Raw genomic sequence first — 26,055 nt, 5'->3', positions numbered from 1 at the left:
GCTGTGATGAAAAGACCAGAGGAGAACAAATTTAGGGGAGGAAAAGTTTATTTAGGAGCTCATGGTTTCAGAGGTCTCAGTTCATAGAGAGCCGGCTCTGTTCTTCAAGGCTTGAAAGAACATCATGGGTGAAAAAATGTGGTGGAGGAAGCAGCTCCTGTGATGATCAGAAAGCAGAAATAGACTCCACTCATCAGATACAAAATCCAGGCCCCAAAGGCATGTCCCCAAGGACCCACCTCCTCCAGCCACACCCTACCTGCCTGCAGTTATCCCATGGGGGGATTAATTCACTGATTGGGTTAATACACTCATAATCCAATCATTTCTCCTCTAAACCTTTTTGCATTGTCTCATACATGAGCTTTTGGGGGACACCTAATATCTAAACCATAACACTGATGCAGGAGGATCACAAGTTCAAGGCCAATCTTAGCAATTTAGCAAGATCCTGTCTCAAAATGAAAAATAAAGAGGGCTGGGGATGTGGCTCAATGGTAAAGCATCTCTGGGTTCAATCCCCAGTACAAAAAAAAAAAAAAAGAATCATAGGTTTATCCATATAGATCTTACAAAAATTTGCTAAATTTATGCCTAAGCATTTCATTTTGGGTGCATGTTATGTTAATAAGTGTTACATGGTTTTTATATTTCAAATTTCATTTTTATATTTCAAATTTCAAATGAATCATTGCTTGGTACATAGAAAAGCAATTGATTTCCCTTCCTTGTCTTATTGCATTAGCTAAGGCCTTCCATTAGAATGTTGAAAAACATTTGCAAGGGCAAATACCCTTTTTCTGACTGATCTTAATGGACAAGCTTCTAATTTTTCACCATTAATTAGGATGTTAGTTATAGGGTTTTTATGTTCTTTATGTATTTTTTTACGTTATTAATTATATACTATGAGTGAATATGTTCTCTTAGGTGCTAGTTGAGGAAGTTGTTCTTTTTTTAATCATAAATGAGTGTTGAACTTTGTCAAATTCTTTTTCTACATCTATCAATATGATCATGTGATTTTCTTTCTTTAGCCTGTAGTCGTAGTGGATAACATTAATTGATTTTTGAATGTTGAAGCGGCATTGCATAACTGGGATAAATTCCATTTGATCATGGTACATAATTCTTTTTACACATAACTAGATTGAATTTTCCAATATTGGGTTGAGTGTGCTTATATCTGTTTATGAAAGATTTTGGTCTGTAGTTTTCTTTCCTTGTAATGTCTTTGTCTGACTTTGTTGTTAGGGTAATGCTAACCTCATAGAATGAATTAGGAAGAATTATTTTGGTTTCTAACTTCTAAAGGGATTGTAGAGAATTGATATAATTTCTTTAAATGGTAGAATTCATCAGTGTACCCATCTGGGTGTGATGCTTTCTGTTTGAGAGAGTTATTGATCATCAATTCCATGTCTTTGACAGACACAGACTTGTTTCCCAACTATCTACTTATGATTTATCCTTTAGCAATTTAATAAGACCATACAGTTCCTCCTCTATACCAGATATTGCATTAGCACCTAAGAGAACATATCCACTCATAGTATATAATTTGATTTTCCTTACAATCCTCTGAAGTGTTATTATCTATGTTCTACAAATAAGACCAGGAAAAATTAAGTCACTTGCAAAGAGGCACAGAGCCAGTAAGTCATACAACTGGTATTCTTTCTCTAAACCACACAAATTATTTGATGAATGCTTTTGTTCCCTAGCCAAAAGGCTTTGTTTAGGCAAGAAATGGGGTTATGAGTTTGTTGTAAGAGCATACTAACTGTTAATTCATTTGCTCTATTGGGCAAATATATGAGTGACTATATACATATATACATATACATATGATATAATATATATATATGACATATACATATGAGTGAGTACTATGGCAAGGGCACTGGGATCTGAGTATTTGGAGATGCTGTGGTATAAATCTTTGTGTAGTTTTCCTGAATTGCAAGGAAATGTGTTGGAGATCCAACCTGCTACTATTTCAATAACTTTTATCTGTTTTTCCACTTTCAAAAAAAAAACTTTTGTGGTATTGCCCCTTCTTATCTCCAGGTTTTTATTTCTTTATTTGTAAAAATGAGAAAACAACAGTATCTTCCCAAAGGATTTTTATGGGGATTAAATAAATTAATCTATTTTTAGCAGTGAACATAATTTTTTCATGTAGTCAATTCCATATAAATGTTAGAACACAATAATTCAAAACAAAGCAAAAACCACATTTAGCTGCCATGCTATTAAATATAAAAATTTTACTGAGACTAATTCAGCCATATAATTAGTGTTATTCTTAAACTATGCCACACTACAAAATATTTTGATACAATTAACTGAAACAAATTCTATATCATTATCTAAATCCAACAAATAAATAAATAATATTTTAATGTTTTTACCTAGTTCATTTAGTATTATGCACCATAACTAACTACTCTAGTAGAAATAAAGTTCTCCACAGAATTTCACTACTTTAAACTTGGAGTTGTATTAATTATTCTTAATTATTAATAATACTTAAAATAATAACTTGAATTTAGCAGAAGCTCTTTGTCCTCAAAATTGTAAATGTTTAATGAATATTTAGCTTTCTTAAGTGAAAATCTCAAGAGGTTGGATTATCTAAATAATTAGCTAAAACAATGAAAATGAATTTTAGAAGATTAAAAGAAACAAATGTTATTTAAATTGTAAGAGTTGAGGAGCAATGTGCTTCTTCATGTTATTCATAGATTCATTTCTAGTATTATTATTCACACATATACTTAGGCTCAAGTAATATGTTGACACTGATTGTTTTAAAACATCATTTTAGAAAGAAAAATACATATACACCCTAGTGTGTTTCAAATTCATAAAAATTCAACTACACTTAAATTTTCAGGAGCACATTTTATGTCTATTAACTAATCAGAGAATATATTTTATAATAACATTAGTGGACCCTTACTGAGCACCATATGCAGGGTGCTGGTCAAAGTGCTTTATTATCATCTTATTTATCCATTCAACAACCCAATGGGTATGTATTCTAATTACTTTATACGAAGGTAGTAATTGGTAGGAGTAATAGAAGATTTCTTTACTGCCATTTAAAATCTACTTTTAAAAGTAAAATAATTTAGCTATTAAATGACAAGGTAGGAGATATAATAAGCAAGTGCCTGATTACCCGTTAAATGCTGCTCAAAGTCTATTAAAGTCAGGAGAGGGAGAATTCCAAACTCAGGCTTAGCCAATAACAACAACCACTACCATTTTACTGGAACTGTTTTCAGAACTCGGTATCTATGTATCTACATCTATATCCGTCTGTACTACTCATTTAAACTTAATAACAATCTTTCAATCTTTACTGCAAATACAATTATTCTATGTTCTTTATTTTTTTCTGAAGGTTTTGTTACACAGACCCAACTATCTTGTATTACACCCAAAAATATCAGTTGTATTATTTACTAGCCCATTTCTAAATTGTCTACTTTTGAACTGAACTACAAAGAGAGCAGTAAGTATCGCTGTTCAGACATCATGCGAAAATACTTGTAACCCTTTTCAGCATGGGGAGAAGAGGGAACGAAGCTAATGAAGACCAATTTTCCAGCCTCCTTTTGGAAACTGGTTCCTACCCTGTTTGTTCTGTCTGTCATTCTTGCCAGGAAACAAGGTCACTACAGACACTTGCACAGTAGTGCTGTGTGTAAGCGTGGTGGCTGTTCTTTGTTCCTTCACAGAGTTTAGCCTGGGGTTTGTCTTGTCACAGGCATCTACTCAGTGGAGTGGGAAAGTGAAGTGGTCCTCCCTTGATCCCCCCCTGCCTTAAGATGTTCAAGTCCCTTAGATCAAATCTTGTGGTATTTGCATAGTACTTATAAACATCCTCCTGTGTATATTTTAAATAGTTTCTAGATTATTTACAATAACTAATGCTGTGTAAACAGTTTTTATACTGGGTTGTTTGGGGAATTATAATAAGAATAGAAATCTGTAAACAGACACAATTTTTTCCTAAACATTTTCAATCTGAAGTTGGTTGGATTGGTCTATGGGAAACCCGCAGACAGGGAAGGCTAATGATACACTAAAAAAGCAGGATTATATTTGCTGGATTTTTGTTTCAAGTGGGCTGGGAACCCCTGGAAATATCACAACACAGAGGGGAATAGACTAACGGCAGGGAAAGCCCTCAAGCACCAACATGTGGCTGTCCCTCAGCTAATATTCATAAGACATGTGAGTGTGATGCTTTCTAAACTCAGCACTGAATGACTGGGTCCATCTAATATGCCAGAAACAGAACAGGCTGGGATTTGGGTGCAAACCTCTAATATTAAAAGTGCTTATCATTTTTATATGAAACTAAAACAATACTTAAACCCCAGAAACTTAGTTCAAGTGAATGTTTAAGCCATATACTTACAAAGGCTGTTCCTGGTTTCTAGGCAATTTCTTGGGTAATGCATAATACATGTAGGAAGAGCAAGAAAAACCTGGCTAATCCCCCAAATTATCACCATTCTCTTCTCACCAAGCAAATGAAAAGATTATTGTACTTTATGTATTCTTTTTGAACAGATTCATAAAATGTTTAACAGAGAAAATGATCCTTTGGGGTATATTATTAATAAATGCTACAGATCAAAGATTGCCTGGATAGAATTCTTGGAGGAATGTATAAACAGGCTGAAAATAATGAATATTGATATTGAGGCAAATTTTGTGTTTTAAATACTTATTGACGAAACAGTCATGTGAATATTTTATGTAGCAATGTTTTTCTGATTTTTATTTTCCTGCTTACAAATTTAACATATACTGAAGGTAGAGAATTCAGAAAGTATGGAGAAGAGAAAAGAATAGAAAAATAGATAAAAGAAGAAAGGAAAAATCTTCAATAATCCCACCTCCCTGAGTGAACCCCTGTTGATATCTTGACATATTTTTTCAGTCTTGCATATATTTACATCAGGTTAGATCTCTGTATGACTTTGCATTTACTCCTTTTAATTCCATATCTTACCAGAGACATTTCTTCCAACCAATGAAAACTCTTTTAAACATTATTTTTAATGACCACATAATATTTCCCAATTAATATCTTTTACATAGTATCATTTATTTTAATATTTTCTTTTATATTCGATTAAGTTATTTCTTTTGGAAGGAGTTGCTATTATAAATAATTATGCAGCTAATAACTTCTTGTACAAATATTTATTCTCATTTCTCGTTATTTTCTTGAGCTATATTCCAGTAAAAAAAGAATTAGTAGGTTAAAGAGGACAAACAGTTTCAAGCCATTTGATTCATATTGATAACTCTCAAAAGATTTTATAGATGTAGGCTTTTTTGGAAAGTGTGCAATATATACATAAAAGACCACTTCCTGAGATGCTCAAGGTAAAGACTACAAGTTTGTAATCTCTTTTAGTTTCAGATTTCCTAGACTATTATTGCATATATTATAGTAAATAATTTTGAAAATTACAGCTAACCTATAGGTTTTGAGTTAGTAAAAGTCACATAAAAGTAGTCATTATTTTATATCAGCAAATAATAACGAAAATAAAAATACCCAACAAGAACAAGATCAAAAGATTTGAAATGTCTTCCTCAAATGCAGTCATGAGGAGTTGTCCAGTGGACACTCTCTTATCTATGTCCTTCTGCCTGAGCCTAATCACTAATTGACCTGGACATGCCAATCTTTTTCTTTAAATAAAAGCATTATGCATGTTCATTATGGAATATATTCAGAGTGAAAACAAGCTGAGGAAAGAAGAAAAAAAATCACCAAAGACAATAATTACCATTTTGGCATACATTTTTAAGTACTTCATTTTATTTTGTATCCTGCATCTTTTCTTTAGCACAAAACATGCATTTTCCCATGCCATCAAATTTCTTTCATAATTATTTTTTGAATAGATGAATAATATCCCATTATCATATATCATATATGAAAGCAAGTAAACTAATAAAAGAACTGAGAAAGACATGTCTAAACAGATTTTTGGCATCAAATACATTCTGAACTTTATTTTTATGTTCTTAATCAGACTGTCTGAGATTACCCAGTCTGGGGCAAAACCCAGGGTGGGTTTCTTTGCTCTGGGAGAACAAATTTGTTGCAAGATTACTTTAATCATGAAGCATGGATTACAACCACACACGTTTGATGAAATGTGGCAAAGGAGGAAAATAATGAGCTATGTGTGAATAAGGGAAATTATACTTTATCAGGAAACTACACACACACATACACACGCACACACACAGAGTTTAACATTTATTATATATTTAGAAAAGTTATGATCCCTTAAGAACAGAGAAAGACCACCAAAAATTGGCAAATGACATGAATGGAAAATATATTTTTAAAAACTGAGTAATGAATAGGACAAAATATTTCACCTTATTAAAATCAACAAAAATACAAAGAAAGTCAACAGTGGATATTTTTCACTTTGACCCAGAAATTTCACATTTTATAATTCATATTCAGAAAATTAAAATTTGCAAAAGAAAAAATTATTTAGTAGTTGCTCTGCATGGCATTATTTGTAAAAAGGAGAAACAGAAATTAATCAAATGATGGAATATTATTAGCAATTGCAATGTTTTAAGCAAATTATGAATGTCATAGGAAAATTTCTTCAATGCAATTTAACTGAAAAATTCCAATAATAGCACCATAAACACAATTAGGTATCTATCTATCTAAAAACATTATCAGTAATTATTCCAGGTGAAATTATTTGATAATTTTAAACATTTTTCTTAATAATTAGAATAAGGTGATTTACCAGTTGAGAAACTATGAAAATAAGGAATATATTTTTTTATTATAATTTCCTTTTTACAATCATAAAACATGAGATAGCTATTGGTATTTGTCATAAATTGTGCTAGGAAATGTTTGTGAGATGTTTATTTATTGAAGAATTAGTAGAGTAATCTTCCATGATAAAACCAAAGTAATCACAATTATTCTCATGTCATGGTGGTGTGCATACATAGGAAGCACCGAGAATCTAGCTGCAATGATCTTGAAAAAACTTTCCATTTAGACAATCTAAATCTTCACACTCACCTATCATATCCCAGCCCCCCAGGAACGAGCATCCCCAAGAGGTAAAGGGTCCCCAGCAGAGGCTTCATTCTTCTGTAGACAGAGCTAGAAAATCCTGGGCCACTATTTCTGGTCAGTAACTCAATGTCTTTGAGAATGCATCAAGACCTTGGCTCACAGACAAGATAAGATAAGTCAGTCAATGTATGTCTCAGCAGAAACAATTGAGCAATTGCTTCATTAACTCCATCATGTCCTCAAACACCCTTTTGAACACTAGAAAACACTTTACCATTTTATATGTCATTTCTCCTCTAGAAGCCAATTTATACAAACTCTTAATTCCACTAGACCAAAAAGAAATTTCCTCAGCATTTATGTAACCCAACATGGGACAAATAAAGTCCTCTCTGCATTTCTAGGAATCCCCATCACCTCTACTCCCAGAGTTCCTACAACTGTTCCTCCTTCCACACAGGCCTACTGGGTGCAATAGATGGAGTGTCTTTTACTCTCGTCATGGTGGGCCTGGTCATTATTCAGAATCCACTGCCACAATCTAAGGCTTGTTCAGGATCAAGTGCCTTCTTTTGTTCGGATGGACCACTTCTTATGCAAGCCCAGGTCTCTCCAGATCTATCTGAGCAGTGAAAACAGTTTAAATTCCTTCCCAGGTGGATTTCTCCCCCAACCTCTGTGTCACATAAAGAACTCTATCAGACACCACACTGTGTTTTCAGACATGCCTAAGTCTCAATGACCAGTGAAAGTAAGCTCAGGTTGCAGTTAAAGATCTACTTGAGCAAGATCAACCTGAAGAGGACCAGGTAGAGGATTTAAATGATGTCCTAGCCACCTAGAAGCCCCCTGTACCCAGAACTCAAGTGAAGAAAGGATTTGAAGAAAGTGAGAATTATTCACTGGGTCAAATGCTAAAAAGCGGAATCGGACAAAGACTGAGAACTAACCCCTTGTATCCACTGGGTGTCCTGAGGAAATTGATTAGAACTATTTCAGTGAATACGTGGCAGGGTCAAAAGCCTGTCTGGTGCTGGTTACAGAAGGGAAGGGGAGTGAGACGGTGAAGAAAACCGGGCCAGGTGCATGCCTGTAATCCTAGCAGATCTGGAGGCTGAGACAGGAGAATCGAGAGTTCAAAGCCAGCCTCAGCATCAAAGAGGCAATAAGCAACTCAGTGAGACCCTGTCTCTAAATAAAATACAAAATAGGACTGGGGATGTGGCTCAGTAGTTGAGCAACCCTGAGTTCAATCCCTGGTACCCCCTGCAAAAAAGGTGAAGGCAGTGAATATAGAAAACTCACTCAGAACAGCTTACCTAAGACAATGCTCCCTAGAGAAAGTCGCACTCTTCTGATCTATCATCATCCTCTTGGGATACAGTTTATTCAGGAATCTTGAATTTAAATCCTAACGTTCTGAACAAGGAGTAAAATGCACCCACCCACCCACCCACAGCACTCTTCCACTCATGAAAGGGAAAGGACAGGGCAGGCATATGTTGGTACTAATTCTGGAGCAAGGGATTTAATGAAGCTGTCAGTTCCTAGGAGTAGAACCTAGGATTGAGGGTGCCTTCTTTTCATTTCCTGCTCATTAGACTAGACCAAGATGGACTCAGGGCAAGGATGTACGGGTAATCTAAATAAAAAGCAAGGTTACCATAGTAACAAATATGTCAGTCCATGCAGTCATTATGAAGCAAAAGAACATAAATAAAAATAAAAATACATGAAATGCACAGTCAAATAATACATACAAATTGTCTGTAGGAACCTGAAAATAATTTTTAAAATGTGTTGTGAAGACATTTGGCATTACTACATAGGGTTTTCCTAACAGCCACTGATAATTGGATTTTCCTCAATCCCCATGTCCAATTTCACTGTAATATGTGGTCTCCTGCCAACCCCACTGGCCAAAGATTATCTTTCTATAACCTTATGGAATGCAAGCAGTAACCCAGAGCACTCGGGGCCAATGAACTGGAACCATGGGCTCCTTGCTAACAAGGGTGAATTATTATCACATCTTTCCTGGTGATTAGATTATTCCTTATCGTTGTGTTTTATAGCTTTCTAGTTAGTCATCTCAATACAATTTATTCACAATAATAGTGTTTTTTATTATTGCTGTTTTATAGTTCCTATAGCTATAAAATTTATTCTCAACTCTATTATTACAATATTCAACTACTAATGGAATTCTTGTTTTTATTTGATTGTGTTTTAAAGCCATAACAATAAAATTTACTCCAAAAAATATTACTGCAAGTTTTATGCTCTTTAAACTATTTGACAGAATGCCTCCAAACACATGTGGTTCTTTAAACCACAGGAGAGAAGGCGGCCAAAATATAAACATCGTTCTAGGAAAAAAGCAGGGGGTGGGGCAGGCAGCAATTGGTCTCTATTGTGGTGAGACTGTGTTCTTTGATAAACTAAGTAATGGACTGAAAGAAATGAAAGGACCTTAGAGATAACTGATTTAAAGGAAGATTAAATTCTAATTGACTGAAATATTATTTTAAAAAAAAACAACTTCTTTCTAGTACCTGCCAAGCCCTACACATTTCCAGCATCTTCATACTCCCAAGTAATATGCTCTCAAAATAATGTCTATGATTTCTCCAGACTCAGAGTTGCATGGCTGGTTGCCATATTAGTTGGAGACAGGTTTCTGTGAGATATTACCAAAGGCCAGGGTCATTTGGAAGGTAAACAACTTCAGGGACTTAAGAACTGGAGGGCACACAGCCAAGTCAGATCACCGTCTCCTTAGTTGCTGGCATTGACCCTGAACACAAGGACATTGCAATAAACCTCATCACCTGCGGTGCAGGTTTTATGCCTGGAACACTGAATCACAGGGGCTAAAACATGAATTATAATCCATCCAGGGGAGCAAAATACTAATAAGATTCAAGCAAGAGCTATGTCAGACTAGCATCAATTAAGGTATAATTAAGGGTTTGGTCTCAAATGATTGATCAATGGTTACAAGGAAGGATGAAGGCAGACTGGGTGGAGATACATACTGGTTGATGCTCAGAGATTATGACCTTTGTAGCAGAAGAAGTACAATCTAGATTTGATTTCTGAGGCAGCACTAAGAACAGGTTCTGACAGAAGCTTTGACAGATTGCTGCTATCATCCAAAGCAGTAAATGAGTGAATGAGTGAATGAATGGATGGATGGATGGACAGACAGACAGATGGAGGGAAAGATGCACAGACAGATGCATGGATGAATCTGCTTTATCTAACTGCTCACATATTGTGAAGGCACTTAGCTTGCTGTGACCATCTACTTTCCTTTGCCCAGCTGTGGTAGCTATGCAAGTGCTCAACTCAGATTGACCTTCAAGATAAAAACTACTGCACACCTCTGTCTGTGGAGGTCTTTAGAATCTTACCAAGTATGCAAACTGAGATTATGTACCACTGAACACCTGCCCCCTGCCCCGGCCATCAGTGACTGAGCTCAGAAGTGGTGCAAAGGCTCACCATTACACCTACCGACACAGGTTGCCTCTAGGGACAGCCTTCTGGGAGCTGCGCCAGAGTCTGGTGCCTTTACTACCGAATCCTCATTTCTTCTCCATCTCTGTTCACAGCTGTCAGACATGCATCATGGATGAAAGGCTTCCCTTGCCTTTTTCTGCTTCCTTTCCTCTTTTATCTTTCACAAGGATTATACCCCCAAACTCTCTTCCAGTTTTACCTCTATCATGGTATCTGCTTCTCAGATGATCCAACCAATATATCAGACAGTCTCCAGGACAATGGAAATAAATAAATACTATTCATATTGAGTCATAAGGATCTTTCCAGACCTTCTGGATAATTAGATGCAGAAGCAAAACTCAAGTTTGGAAATAACAAGGATAATCCTAGATGGCCAGGCCTTAGCAAGCTTTCAAAACACAGCCCGCAAATTAGTCCAAAATCACATGCTAGCTAAGGAACGCACCAGACTAGCTAGCCAAGCAAACAAAAGCAAAAAGAAGGGAAAGGAAGAGAAGAAAATAAGAAAATAGTGTTTTCTGTCTTACTGTCTTCTTGTCCTGTCTAATCTGTCCACAATTGCTGTGTGGCAAGGCAAGAGTCCTCAACTTTTTTATGAAGATAAACTTGCTCCTGTCCTGGGATTAGAGTACCAGGATTGTCAGGAAAGGAAGAGGAGGAGAGAAGGAGTGCATGAGTGGAGGCAGGAGGATCAGGAGACTGAGGCGATGCCAGAGGGAAGCTTGGCTTTCCCACAAACCCCCCAGCAAACTGACTGGATGTGGAGATAGATCCAGGGAGCAGGAAGGGCAGTCAGCTTGGGAAATAGCCACTGGATACACTTTCATCTCTTTCTCAGTTGAACACTATTTCATTCAGCATCAGCCACCAACTAGTTTTCAGAGAGAACACCTCTGATTCATCACTGGAGATCATCACCCAGGAAAGCTTGATGAAGCTGGTTATCATTCTAGGGCTTGGCTTCCATCCATCATTCAGATACTTAAAGGGAAGGCATCCCAATGAGATCAAGCCTCCTTCCCTTCTCTGGATTTTGTCCCAGGTTCATTGCCCCACGCCTTCTCATTTCTATCGAATATATTCAGAAAGGTCATTACAGATCATTACACATTATGACATTCATTGTCAGAACCTCAGTGCAATGATACTGAGACAAATGCAGAGCAATCAATTAGAAGTCAGAAATCTGGGGTTCTCATCCTAGTTACATTTATCATCTATGTGATTTTGGGCAAACATTACCTGTGCTATTTTGTTTTGTATTGTTTTTTAAATCTCTCTCTCTCTCTCTCTCTCTCTCTCTCTCTCTCTCTCTCTCTCTTTCTCTCTCTCTCTCTCTCTATATATATATATATTTATTTATATATATATAAATATATAAATATGTAGGGGTGTGTGTGTGTGACCTGTCTTGCCTCCCATTCAAGGCTGTGGAGCATCTTAAATAATATATGGGAAAGCCCTCTGAAAACTAAAACCATCAAGATGTATGGTATAATATTCATTGACATTAATAGCAATGATCTGTAACTAGATTCTAGTTCTACAGTGTTCCTCCAATATGAGACCATGCAGTACAAAAGAGAACAACCAAACTCTCCTAACTGAAAATGTAAACCTGTTTTCTCTTTCACCATGAAAGGTATTATTGTAAAGTTCATCAGAGTATTTTCCCAAAAAGCAGGGAGAGATGGAGTTTCCCAGCTTTACATATATAAATATATATATATATGAAAATATATTTCTGAAATGCAGCATGTGTTTGAAATGAGCTATGTCTTAGCTACTAAAATCAGCTATATATAATCTACCTCACTCTAACTCTGTTTATAAAGTAATAACACTTTACAGCATAATTGACTTTTTCTATAAAAATATCCCTAATCTAATGTAATTCATATATTCCTGTTCCTGTAAATTTACCCTATATCTCTAAAACAATTTCTATAAAAGGATAGAAATTAGACTCCTACATTATTTCATAAATTGAGAATTAATCTTATACATGGAAAAATAACTGCTACTAAAATTATTATGGAGTTTAATAAACCCAAATACATTCTAATGGTTCAACTCCAAATTCATACACTGGGCCCAACCAGATTTTTCAAGATTTCTACTGTTATTTCTATTCCTGGAAATACTGTCAGTGGAGGGGGGACCTCCTTTACCCTCAATTTTTCCTGGCTCTGCTTGCTTCTACACATTTTCTTAACTCCCCTGAAGGATACTTACTCTTTGACTCCACTGGGAAGTCTTTTTAACATTTAAAATAAGTGATGGAGTTCTAAATAAAGGTGACAGAATAATTACTATGTCCAAGACACTACTTTGATGTTCAAACAAACATTATGTAGTAGGATGGATTATTCACCCCAACTACAGAAAATGGAGTCACAGAAAGATCTTCACTGGCGGTGCTATATGCAATAGTCTGAACGTGTCCCCCAACCCCACGCCCCAAATTCATATTTGAAACCTAATCTTCAGTGCAGTTATGCTGGGAGGTGAGGCATCTGGGAGGGATGATTGGGGGTCATGAGGACAGAACCCTCTGAATGTGAGTGGTGCCCATAAAGAGACAAAAGGGGGTATGATGCCTCTTTTGTCACCTAGGACCCAGCAAGAGGGTGCCATCTGTGAAACAGAATCAGCCCTCACCAGAGAGAACCTGCGGGTCTCTTGATCTTGGGCTTCCCAGCCTCTGGAACTGTGGGCAATACATTTCTCTTTATAAATTACCCTGTTGAAGATAAGCAGTCATAACAGAACAAGATGCTCATACCTAAAATCTAGAATGGAAACATGGGTCAGAAACCAGGAGCATCAGCAGAACCAGGCACTGTCCATTCTTAGACCCTCCCTTTGCAGATCCCAGGCCATTGCATTTCCTTACTTTGTATCCATTTGCTTACTATGGGTCCTGGACCCTCCCTCTAGCATTTCCTTCACCCCCGAGTGAGTGCTTGGCTGCTCCTTCCACTGTTCTCTCAGCCTGGAGCCCTCTTTCTTGAGAGGGCAGAAGATCCCCCTCTGTCTCCCATCCTGAGTGGAGACTTCGCTTTGAACATTGTTTTCATTCTCAGTCCCTAGAGCAGAGCCTGGAATGGTAGGCATCTGGAAAATATTTGCTGCATGGGTGAATTCTATTTTCATATTTATCCAATAATAGCAATGGCAAAATTTTCTCCACAAAACACCCAGCCTAACCCCACTTTCTGTCCTTTGTGTTCTTTCACCAGCAAGTCGCAGAAGCATCTCTAAACAAATCATTTAGTCTTAACCAGCCTTTATGTCCAAGAGTGAAAATATCTCTCTCACAGTGTTACTGGGTGGGTTTCTTAAACCAAAACCGGCGTGCAAATTGCATAGCCCAGTAGTTCACTAACTCAGTTTCATTTTAGAATCATCTGGGGAGCCTGCACTGGGCTCCTTCCTCCTCAGACCAATCTCATTGGAATTCCTGGAGATGGGGCCCAGGAATCAGCATCTTTGCATTCCCATAGAGGGCTCTAATGGGCAGTCAGGGGTAGAACCTCTGGCGCCTGTTATGTTGTGTGTGGTGGATGCCAAGTAGAATTTAAACTTGTTTATTATTTTTCGTATCCAGACCTTGTGGAAGAGTGGATCTCTGAAGAGACCATGCCGATCTCCATCATCATTTATCTCAGGCTGTGCCCTCCCCTTTTCCAGCTGTAGTTCCCCTCCTCCAGGGGCTCTGAAGTCCCAGCTCTGAAGTCCTAGCTCCTTTCTGAAAGTTTTTTGGTTATTCTAACCCTGATCTTCTTTCCTTCTCAAATCCAGTGGCAAACTGAAAACTATTATAAAATCTACTTCCTGCCCTGATTCACGTTTGCAGTGGTTTCCTGAGTGTCCCATTGTCACACGTCCCAGGCCTCCAGCTACTTACTAGACTCTGTAAAAGGATCTTTTTAAAAAATGTAAAATCGAGACAATCACATGAAATTAACAAGGGTCAAAGGTTTTATTTAATTCATCAGTTAAGGAGAGACCCAATAAAATGTTATTACCACTTCAAAGGAGAATCAAAGAACCACATATACAGGCAGCAAGAAATGTTAAGATAAATTTACAAATAGTTTAAAACTCAGTCCATTTCACCCCACTGAACATTATTCATTTGCATTTCTATGGAAAACTACTATTTGGATTATTTTTCTTTTCCTTCAATGTGCAGAGTTGCAAAATAGATTGGAAGATATTGAAAGAGATAACCACTAGTAGTGTTTTAGACATTGTCTGTTATCACAGTAGATGCCCCATAATCTTTGTGGCCTATTTCAAGACCTTTCACAATTTTTATTGACAGCACTAGTATTTTTGAGGTCTATTAATAGATACTTGTTGGAATAGATAGAATAGTTAAGTGAATACTAAAAAGAATCTCAGGTACAGATTTGAATAAGATTAATTCAGCTAATGGCATTCCCAAATACTTATAACCAAAGCAAAGCCAGTAGAATAGGCACATAATTTAGTTGATTGAGGATGTCAGTGGAAACAGGTTTTAATTCTTACCAAAATATGAAACTGAAGATTCAGAGATATTTTCAGGTAGATACCAGTCTCTGAACAGGAATCCCATGTGGGGGGTCCAGGTATTGTTCCTATTATCAAAACCAGGATAAATGATAGTGACTGAAAGTTATGAGAATTACAAAGTTTAAACCACACGATTATGCAAATCTCATTTCCCTGGCTTTAAGGAAAATTTTTCTGTAAAAATTTAACTTCAGCGTTGTGGTTTAAGAGCCAATTTATTTTTTAAAAAATTAATGTAAGTGTTTATTTAATTAGACAAGTGAACAAGGTTTCACATGTTGAATACAAAGTTTGAAATTTTTAACAAGTACAAATTATTACAGAAACTTTCCTTACGTTTGCATTCTGATCAATCTATTTGTTTTCAATGAAAGAAGACTACATCAAAGAAAAGCTCTTTTGAAATAATATTTTATCATGAAATATGTAGTTTAATTAATATTGACATACCCATGATGATTTATTAGGTTTGATAAAGTTACCTTGGCATGTTACCAAGGGGAAAGACTGAGTGAAGGGTATATATGAGCTCTTGTTGTACTATCTTTGAAGTCTTCTGTAAAACTAAAATTACCTATAAATGAAAGCGTTCATGATAATTGTTTTGGGGCACAACTTAAGAACAGACCGATCACCACTGAGAAGTACAAATTTGAGAGTCTTTATTAAGCCAGCCGACTGACTGTCTCACACAATGCCCCCAAAAATGGCTATTGGGAGAACAGCCCTGACCACAGGGTTGTAGGGGTTCTTACACCAAAAATCACATCAATCATTAAGTGTCTGTTGCTATGATTCGAAATTACACATTAACATCAGGAGATCATCGACCGAGGGGGAAGTGGGTCAAAATGACCCTTACCTAGGTACAAACTAAAAAATGGTTACTAACATCCACACAATCACTGTTCACATGGTACATTGTTTAGGAGCAACAGGAATCAAAAGAGAGCAATTCTATACAACATAGGAGTTGCCATTTTATATTATTAAACATGTCACACCAAGTAACTGATGATGGGCACAGAGGCAAGGTGTTCCCATGGGAGAAGCTCATTTCCTACATAACGTGGAGTCTCAGAGCAAAATGGAGTCTGTTTAGTCATTTCCCTTAGAGTCTGCCCTATAACATTCTCATGGAGTCAGATCTGTCAGCCCATCACAATAATGACAGTCAATGTTTTAAATGCTGAGCTATAAGAAATGTTCAAGTCCAAACATCTACATCAAGCCGAATTGTGTAGCCAGATATACTCAGAGAAATCCTATTACCTCAGCCTTGAGAAAGTGTGGCATTGTTAGTGCACAACTACGAGAGTAGGTGTTACACGGGTATTTCTTGGTTCAATTCTTCTGTTTTAAGAGACTTGGGAAGTTTTGTTCACCCTTCTTACTTTTCACTAATTTAAACCAATGGCTGAGTAGATGAACATGAATATTTGCTGTTACTTGAATTCATAAATACATTTTATTTATTCCCTGCTTTTTATGGGGATGAAAGTCCTTTTCTTTGACGCTCTATCCATAGATATTTTTCAAACATTTTTATTTTTTTTTATTTAAAGAAACAGGGCAAAATTATTTCCTTGAATGTTAGTTGTGTTAACTGCTTGTACTTTGCAATTTGCACCTAAGTTCTTAGGGTTTGATCTACTATTTTTAAAAAATTTGTTCTAATTAGTTACAGGTGACAGCAGAATGCACTTTGACACATCCTACATAGATGGAATATAACCTCTCATTCTTCTGGTTGTACATGATGTAGAATTACACTGGTCATGTAATCATATATGCACATAGGGCAATAATGTCCAACTCACTCTACTACCCTTCCTACCCCCATACCCCCTCCCCTCCTTTCACTCCCCTCTCCTCTAATCCAAAGTACCTAAGAGCCAATATTTTTTTCTATTTATTTTATTTTATTGATTCATTGTACACAAATGGGGCAAGACTTTTCATTTCTCTAGTTGTACACAATGTAAAGTTGGTGGAGTTGCAAACTGGTGCAGCCACTCTGGAAAGCAGTATGGAGATTCCTTAGAAAACTTGGAATGGACCCACCATTTGACCCAGCTATCTCAGTCCTCGGTTTATACCCTAAGAGCTAATTTCTAAGGTCTGTTTCTTTCTCTCACAAAACTATTTTTCAAGTAGAATCTACTTATTGTCTAAATGCTTGTCCCCTCCCTATGCTTAATGATGGGAGGGTCCCCCTGGATCTAGCGGAATTCACTGAGAAGTAGAATTTAAGAGACTAAGAGACATTCGAACCTGCCAAGGTCACCTCCCAACCCTGCTTCAACCCTGTACTCTCTGCTAACATTCCACTCCCACGGCCTCACTCCACCCAGACCTTCTTCTCTGGACATGGGCCACTTCTCAAACTTATCCACCCCAGCTCTCGTGGAGCATGGTATCAACAAGGCTCTGGCCAGCACCCTAACATCTTTACCCCCTGATACACCTGCCCTGCAAATCCACTGATTGCTGTGGATCACTAACATTTTCTACCTCTATTGTTCTACACCCTGGCTTCTGGGAGTCATGGGAGAAATCTTTCAATTACCACATTGCTGATGTACAACCAACCATTATTTATTGAGCATCTACTATGCAATAAACTTTGTGCTAGACTCAGAGGAATGAAACCGTAAATGAGAGCAATGATCTCCTCTCAGAGCATAAAGTCTAATGAGGTGGGGGTGCATGGAGTTAAACAGTTACACACAGTGTGATGAGCATTGTTAGTGTGGCAGCACAGAATACCGTGGATGTCCAGGCTCAGATGGTCAGGGAAGGCATTGCCACTTCAAATTCATGGTTCTGCTATCGGTGGCCCTGGGGACAGCTCAACAGCCTTTCATTATGTCTGGTCAGCTCCAACTCACTTTCCCTAGATGAGTGGCCAAACTTTCATAGCTCCTCTTAAGAGCCCACCCTGTTCTCACTTTATTCACACTCAGCAGCTGGTACAGTCTCTGACTATAGAGAGGCAGCCTACTCCACAACCCGCCTTCATCTCAGCTCCTTCTCTCCTGACTCAGAACAGAAGGTACCCTTGTCTTCATCCCATCTCCCCATCGTTTATCCGCAGTTCAATTGGGACCAGGACCTTGACAAATTGACTTATTTCTTCCCTCACTTTCTTTTTATATTCAAGCTCTTCCTCTTAACTACTCAACCCCAGCTAATAAACATATATAAGCCTCTCTTACACAAAAAGCAAATTACAAATAATTAAAGCGAGCTAAATGTTCTCAGGCTTTATCAGCTTCTAGGTTAAATTCAAATTGTAGCAGACCAGAAAACAAACAAACATCAGTTTACAAATGTTCTCCAGCACCTTGCTGATTATTCTAACCTAAACTGCCCTTCTCCTGCCTCTAGGTATATCTGGTATTTCTGAAGAAAAGGAGGCCAAGTATTTATTGAAAAACTGAGTTCACTGCTGCCTCACTAGAGACCCACCTCTCCCAGCCCCCTCCCAGTCCTCCCATCCCACATGTTGAGATTCCATCAACCACCACTAGGGAGCAACAGTGTTGCTGCCTCTAACAATCCCAGCTGAGTGAGCACTATTTCTAATTTCTGACCTCACCTCAGTTGAACTAGGTTCTATGCAGAGTCCGACTGATGGCTCTGGCCACTGGTCTTCTCCATCTAAAGGTGCTAGTCTCACCAATCTCCACCCCCGTGGTGCCTGGACAACTGAGATAGACGGAAGAAGGTAATGACTCCTACCCCTCTGCCTTCATCTTCCTGAAGAAGCCCGACAGCAAGCATGGCCTCAACAGGACTGATGCCTTGCACAACTCCAGGGGGCACTGTGCTCATTATTTTCTATGTGAATGATGGAGCTGGAACACAACTTCCTGGAGTTCTCTGCCTTGTAGTTCATCCTGCCTTAATAATCTAGTCTCTACTTGCCCACCTCCAACTAAACCCCACCTGGTACACATTTATATATATGTACCCTATTGTGAATATAATGCAAGGTTTTCCAGAAAGATCCTCAGCCTCCTATAAATGGGAGTCAACAAACACCTGAGTGTGGAAAAGATGTCACAACTCAATGTAACAGTACTATACAAACCATGGACTAGCCATCCTGATGGAAAAAAATGAAACATTCTTGCCCTGCCTTGCATCCAGCACTGGCTTCTTCTCTCTTCTTTCCTTCACAAAATCCTTGAAAGAATCAGTTGCAACCTTTATTCCACTGCTCATTTTTTTCCAATTTAATAGTATCTTCTTTTGAAATGTAGTTGTATATTCAATTGGTTTTAAAAAATGTGTTACAAAATGTTATCCCTGGCTATTGAATATCCCCCTCCAGAAGCAACCAGCTTCCTGTGTATCCTATCAGGGATATTTTATTAAACACAAGCAAAAACATGAATTCCCACATTTTTTTAAACAGCAATATCATCTTGAGAGTATACACTCTTGCTTTTTCCCCTTAATATTATGTCTTAGGGATCATTTCATAACAAATATAGTCTGCACTCTTGGAGGCTCCCTTTTGGAGGGGGAGCTGAGGAATATTCTATTGCTTAGTTGTGCCATAATTTATTTAACCAGCTTCATATTGCTGTACTTTAGATTGTTCTCAATATTTTTGTGATGGCAAATGGAACTGGGTGTTTTTGTTGTTGTCATTGTTCATTTTCTTTTCTTTTCTTTTTCTTTTTGCTTTGATTTTGTTGTTGTTTAAATGCAAGTTTCCCCTGAGATGGTAAGATCTGGGGGGTGGAAGATCATATAATTCTAAAGTACAGGAACAACAAACTTTGTGACTTCAGCTGCTCATCAAGGATACAAAGAAGCTGGGGTTTGGGGATTAAGATGTGTTTGGGAGCGTGCAGTGAATCTCATTGCCTTGTGGGTGAGCACTGCGCAACCTTACCCTTTATATCCTAACAATGGAAGAGATTTCCAGAGATTTCCAGAGTTTCATATGTAGGCCCTGAAATTTTGGAAACCATTAAGTCCACCTTGAAAGTATGAATGTCAGGCAAGCTACTCAGAAGGCAAATAGAGGTGGCTACAGGGGAGCCAGAACTCTTGAGAGTTCATGGCAGCTGAGGTCATGAAAGTATGTCCTTGGAACTGAAGAAGAATCCCAAGCAAGGACAGTGTGAAATATCTTAGGTTTCATTTAAGAGGAACACCGGGAAGAAACAATCTCAGCAAACCCAAAGCTGAAGTCACCAGCAAATGGACAAGGACTGAGGGAATGATAAAAGATCATAAAAGAGATGGCTCTACCTTCAAGGAGAGAACGTCATTGGTTCCCTAGTAATGGGAAAATGAGGGACCCAGGTCTCTAAGATCTGTGAAACTCATCTCAAAGAAGAGGTGAGTTTAAAACAAAACCAAACTCCCACAGTTAACACCAAATCAAGTCAAGAGAGGCATTTCCAGCTTCCTCACCTCTTCTCTTTCCCAGTTCCCATCCTGTGGGGGTCTGGGAACAGATTGGAAGAAAGACAGGAGGGACAGGTAGCTGATGTCCTCCTCTCCCACTCTGGAGTTGAGCCCACAGGTAGTCTGGGACTGACAACAGGGAAGTTTTTAGTCTTATATCAGGTTAAACATTTGGACCACCAACTAGAAGACCTTATTATTAAACTGAAAATGATCATAAATGTCATGGGGCTTATATTAGCTTCCATTGAGGAACTGAGGTCTACAAATAAATCTAGGGAGACTTAGTGAGAATTCCACTTCTTCTAAGGATGTAAAATGTCACAAGAACCTGGTATTTTCATCCTAGCAACAAGGACACTTCAGAGAAGTCACTAAATCATAGTTGTGGATGTGAATGTGTTGTTTGTTTGCTTTTTAAATCTGTAAGAGAACTGAAGGCACAAAGAAACCAGGATGAATTGTTTCAGAGTGACAAGCCCTCCCAGGGAGAAAAGAGACTGTTAAGTACAAACATTACTGGCAGAGTGGGGGTGGGGAGGAAAAACCCCATGTAGGCAAGGGGAAGGAAAAGCCAGGCAAAATCTAAATGAACTTTTATGTCCACAGGTACACCAGCACAGTGGATTTGAAACTCCAGGATCCCCAGTCATAGAACAAATCTGCTCCAATTTGGAAACTCTTTCCCACAATTCTCCAGTAAGTTCGTGGGGTCAGCGCTTGGAAGGTTAGTAACAGGGCAGCCGAACAGGGAGAAGTCACCTCTGAGGATCTGTGGGGATGAACAAGGAGCAGTCAAAATGGTAAATATGTTTATATAGATACAAAATTTCAATTTTCTAAAGCAAGAAATAATAGCGATATATTTTGGGGCTTATAGAATATGTAGAAATAAAATTTATAACCAAAAGAACCAAAGAGTAGGAGGAGGGATCAGCTTCCTTGTATCATTGAAGACCCTTTTCTTTGTGCCATATAATTAAATATTATCCAAGGATAGACTATGTTAAGTTAAAGATACATGTTTTACTATCTAGAGCAAATACTCAAAAAAGTACAACTAAAAGGTCAATAGAAGAAATAATTTTAAGTAAAATATTACATTGAACCATGCAGTAGAAGTTATCAAAGAAGGAACAGAGAAATAAACACTAGATTAAAGAACAGGGCAGGAAGGGAAAGAGAAGAATGGAGGAACTTTGGATTGTGTAGAGGGAAATGAGGTGGGAGGGAGTGGGGGAAGGAAAGATAGTGGACTGAGACAGACAGTATTATCCCATGTACATGGATGATTACATGAATGGTGTGAACCTACATCACATACAACCAGAGAGATGAAAAGTTGTACCCCATTTGTGTACAATGAATCAACATACAGTTTTTAAAAATAAAAAAAGAATATAAACAATAATAAATGTTGGAGAGGATGTGGAGAAAAAGAAAAAAAAAAAGAATGAGAATTAAACAGTAGCATAGTAGATTTAGACTCAACCTTTCTATTTAATTCTATTAGTTTTAAATTAACTAAGTGTTCTCATTAAAAGATAAAAGTTTACCAGTCTAGATCAAAAATCTAAGATACAACTCCATGCTGTTTGGAAGAAACTTGCTTTAAATATAAAGACGGATAGTTGAAAAGTAAAAACATGTTCAAAGATAAACACCAGAAGGGTTGTGTGGCTACAGTGATATCAGACAAAGTAGATTTCAAGATCAAGAACATAACCAGAGTTAAAGAGTGACATTACTTATTTTTTTTGTTGTTGTTATTGTTTGTTTGTTTGTAGAGTACTTTTTAGTAGCATGGAAAAAATGATTACGGTAATACATAAGTTATATTTTTGACAGTGAAGTAGCCTTATTGGTACGTATTTATGGGAACAGTCCATGATTTCATCCACATATTGAATGTGTGCTGAGCGGATCAGGGTGCCTGGCCTTTCCATCTCCTTATCCTTTGGAGCTGTGGTGCTCCTTTCTCTAGTCCTGCATGAAATATCTGGTAGCTTATTGTAACTGTAGTCCTCCCAAATGTGCTGCACAACACTGACACCCAAGCTTCCTCTGTTTTCTTCCCCCCACCCTTCCTAGTCAGTACTAATGCTTTTCAACATTCAGATAGATCTTTTAGTTTTCACGTGAGAGAGAACATAAGGTACTTGTCTTTCTGTATCTGGTGTATTTACTTAGCATTTTTCAGTTCCACTCATTTTGCTGAAATGATGGAATTTTACTCTTTTTTTTTTATGGATAAATAACATTCCACTGTGTATATGTGTGACACACACCAGTTTATGTGCCTCCACTGATGTGTATGTAGTGGATTCCAGATCTTGCCTATTGTGAAAAGTAATCTAATAAACATGGGCGGGCAGGTATGTTTTGATAAGCCAACTTTGTTGCTTTTCGACAGATATACACCCAGAAGTGGGATAGCTGAGGGACATTACTTAATGACAGAAGAGTTAGGTCATCAAGAAGATATAATAATATTCCTAATGGGTATTCATGTGATAAGAGTTTCAAAATAAATGGACCCAGAGCTAAGACAATTAAGAGAGGAAATAGAAAATCCATAAATTTGGAAATGTTAGCATGCCTCTGTCAGTAACTGATAAAACAGACAAAATGGTTAATGACATAGAAAGCATGAAAAGTGGTATTAGCCCTATTACTAATTGACATTTTAGAAAATACCCAATACCCACATCAAAAAAGATACATTGTTTACAAATGCACAAATATTCACCAAGGTAGAGTACTAGCATGTTCTTGCCTACGATGTTAAATTAGAACTTGATCACAATATAATATTTAGGAAATCTTCAAATACTTAGCAAGTTAGTTACACACATCTAAATAACCAATGGTCAAAGAAATCAGAAGGGAAATTAGAAAATATTCTGAACTGAACGGTAATGAAAATACAACCTATCAAAATTTGTGAGATACATTGAAGCAATATTAGGGGGCAATTTGTTACTTTAATGCCCACATGAGAAGATAAGAATGGCATAATCAAATCAATAATCTTAGTTGCCTCTTAAGAAGCTAGAACAAAAAAGAAAATTAAATACAAAGCAAATACAAGAAAGGAAATAACATATATTGGAACAAAAATGAATGAAACAGAAAAGAGATAAAAACAGAGCTGAAAACTTTTATTAAAAAAATAAATTGATAAATAGCAAGACTGATCAAAAGGGAGGGAGGGAGGGAGGGAGGGAGGGAGGGAGGGAGGGAGAGAGAGAGAGAGAGAGAGAGAGAGAGAGAGAATGAAAGAGCAGTTCCACCACAGATCTATAGACATTCAAAAGGTGATAAGAGATATACACAACTTCTGCCAACTGTCAGGAAGTGTTTTGGACTGTCAAGACCTGTGAAGACTTCCCTCTTTTTGTAAGCTTAAGAGTTAGCCTGCTAGTGTCAGGTATGCTGGCAGAAGACATGAGACTTCTGGGTTAGAGACTAAGTACTTTATTACTCATGACATAGCATGAGACTTACATTCCAGTCAGCTCCACTGAAAACTTCAAGTCTCATGGGATGACATGAGCAGTCTAGGTGGATGTCATGCTCACAGCTGGTTTGTGTCAGAGCTGAGAAATCCCAAGGCCAAGAAAACCCAGTCTTCAATAAGGAGCTGCAAATAAACCTCCTTGACCTTTGCCCCAGTGGGAGACATCATATTTATTATACTGGACAGCAAACAAACCTGCCTCCTTCTTCAGTCAGAGAAACTATCTGTCTTCCAAGAGCATTCAACATACAAACAGCTTGAAAAGATAGTCTGGTACAAAAGCTGCCAATGTTCTGCTCACAGGACGTACAGAAATGTGACAGACCATGCGAATTGTCTCCCAATATGAATTAGGTCTGTTGGACAAATTCCTATTCCTTGAAAAATACAACTTACAAGAAGTTACACAAAGACACAGACAATTAAATAACTCTATATCCAGTAAATAAATTCAATTTGCAATCAAAACATTCCCACAAAGAAAATTCCAGATTTCAATAGTACATCAAAATTTTTAAAAATAAAACTTTCACAAAATAGAAGGGGAATAAACATTTCCCATTTTTATCATGCTAGCATAACCCTAGTAACAATGCTTGACAAAAATATTCTTTAAAATTATTGACCAATATCCTACATATACATAGATTTAAATAAATTGAACAAAATACTAGCAAACTGAATCTGTCAATACATAAAAAGCATGATCATGTGGATTTTATTTTAGGACTATAAAGTTATTACTTGAAAATTCAATGATTGACAGTAAAAGAGTAAAGGATTTAAAATATAATTATATTAATAACTGGAAAGAAAGAATTTAACAAAATTTATTGCCTATTCATTATAAAAATTCTCAATAGGGGCTGGGGCTGTGGCTCAGTGATAGAGCATTTGTCTAGCATGTGTGAGGCACTGGGTTCAATCCTCAGCACTGCATATAAATAAATAAATTAAGGTTCATCAACAACTATTAAAAACATTTTTTAAAAATCTCAGCAAAGGAGGACTAAAATGGTACTTTGTCAATGTGATAAAGGTCAGATACATAAAACCTACAGGTAATATTATATACCATAAAACCATAGATACCTTTCCTGAGTGATATAGAATAAGACAAGAATGTATGCTTTTATGATTTCTATTAAAAATTATATTAAATCTAGTCTAGGTTGATAAGAAAAAGAAATATAAAGCATAAATATTGGAGAGGAAAATATAAAACTGATTCTTTGTAGATTCTTTGTAGATTACATGATTACATGTATGATTGTGCATTTAAAACATGCATCAAAATTTATCATAAGCTACTAGTGCTAACAAGTGAATTTAGCAACACAGTATGATACATGATCAATTTAAAAATCCCCTGGGTTCCCTTATACTAGAAATAAACAATTGGAAAATGAAATCAATTTTTAAAATAATTTTAATAGTATCTAAAGATCGAATAACTAGAAATTTTTAAAAAGACATGTGAGCTATATGAGAACTATAAACAAAATTAAGAGGCTTCTGAGAAATATTAAAGAACATACAAATAAGTTGGAATATGTATGTTGTGTTCATTAACTGAAAGAGTCAATATTGTTACTATGTCCATTCTCCTCAAATTCATCTCAGACTTGATATATTTCCAAAAATCTTCAGCAATGGCTTTCAGAGAAATTCAAGCTGGCCCTAAAAGTTTTCTGGAAATGCTAATATTTGAGAAGAGCCAAAACAATTTTTAAAATGAACAAATTCAATAATCTGGAGGATTTATACTCAATATAAGTAATTCCTATAAAAATACAGTCATCAAAATATCTTGATATTTCCATAAGGATAGGCAAATAGATTAATGAAAAAGAATATAGTTAGAAACATTGACTCATGCAATGGATTTTTAACCAAGACACTACAGCAA

General features: G+C 36.9%; 1 protein-coding gene across 3 annotated transcripts in view; it reads right to left on the bottom strand.

Annotated features, from left to right (window-relative positions):
* The window catches only part of CPO (carboxypeptidase O), a 34,442-nt gene extending 23,572 nt beyond the window's left edge, over positions 1-10,870 (bottom strand). The window contains exon 1 of one of the 3 annotated variants that reach the window (XM_079132988.1): positions 10,613-10,870. Coding sequence is in view for 1 of the 3 variants with exons in the window: in XM_079132989.1 (XP_078989115.1) it covers positions 7,109-7,176 (68 nt within the window). In the remaining 2 variants the exon portion in view is untranslated. Of the gene's footprint in view, positions 1-7,108; positions 7,192-10,612 lie in introns of those variants that run through there. The other 2 variants (XM_079132987.1, XM_079132989.1) reach the window with 2 other exon arrangements.
* Positions 10,871-26,055: the final 15,185 nt, after the last annotated feature.

Source organism: Sciurus vulgaris, assembly GCF_902686455.1.
Source record: "Sciurus vulgaris genome assembly, chromosome: 3".
NCBI lineage: Eukaryota > Metazoa > Chordata > Mammalia > Rodentia > Sciuridae > Sciurus > Sciurus vulgaris.
The sequence above is the reverse complement of the archived record's forward strand: the minus strand, read 5'-3'. Positions and strand labels throughout refer to the sequence as shown.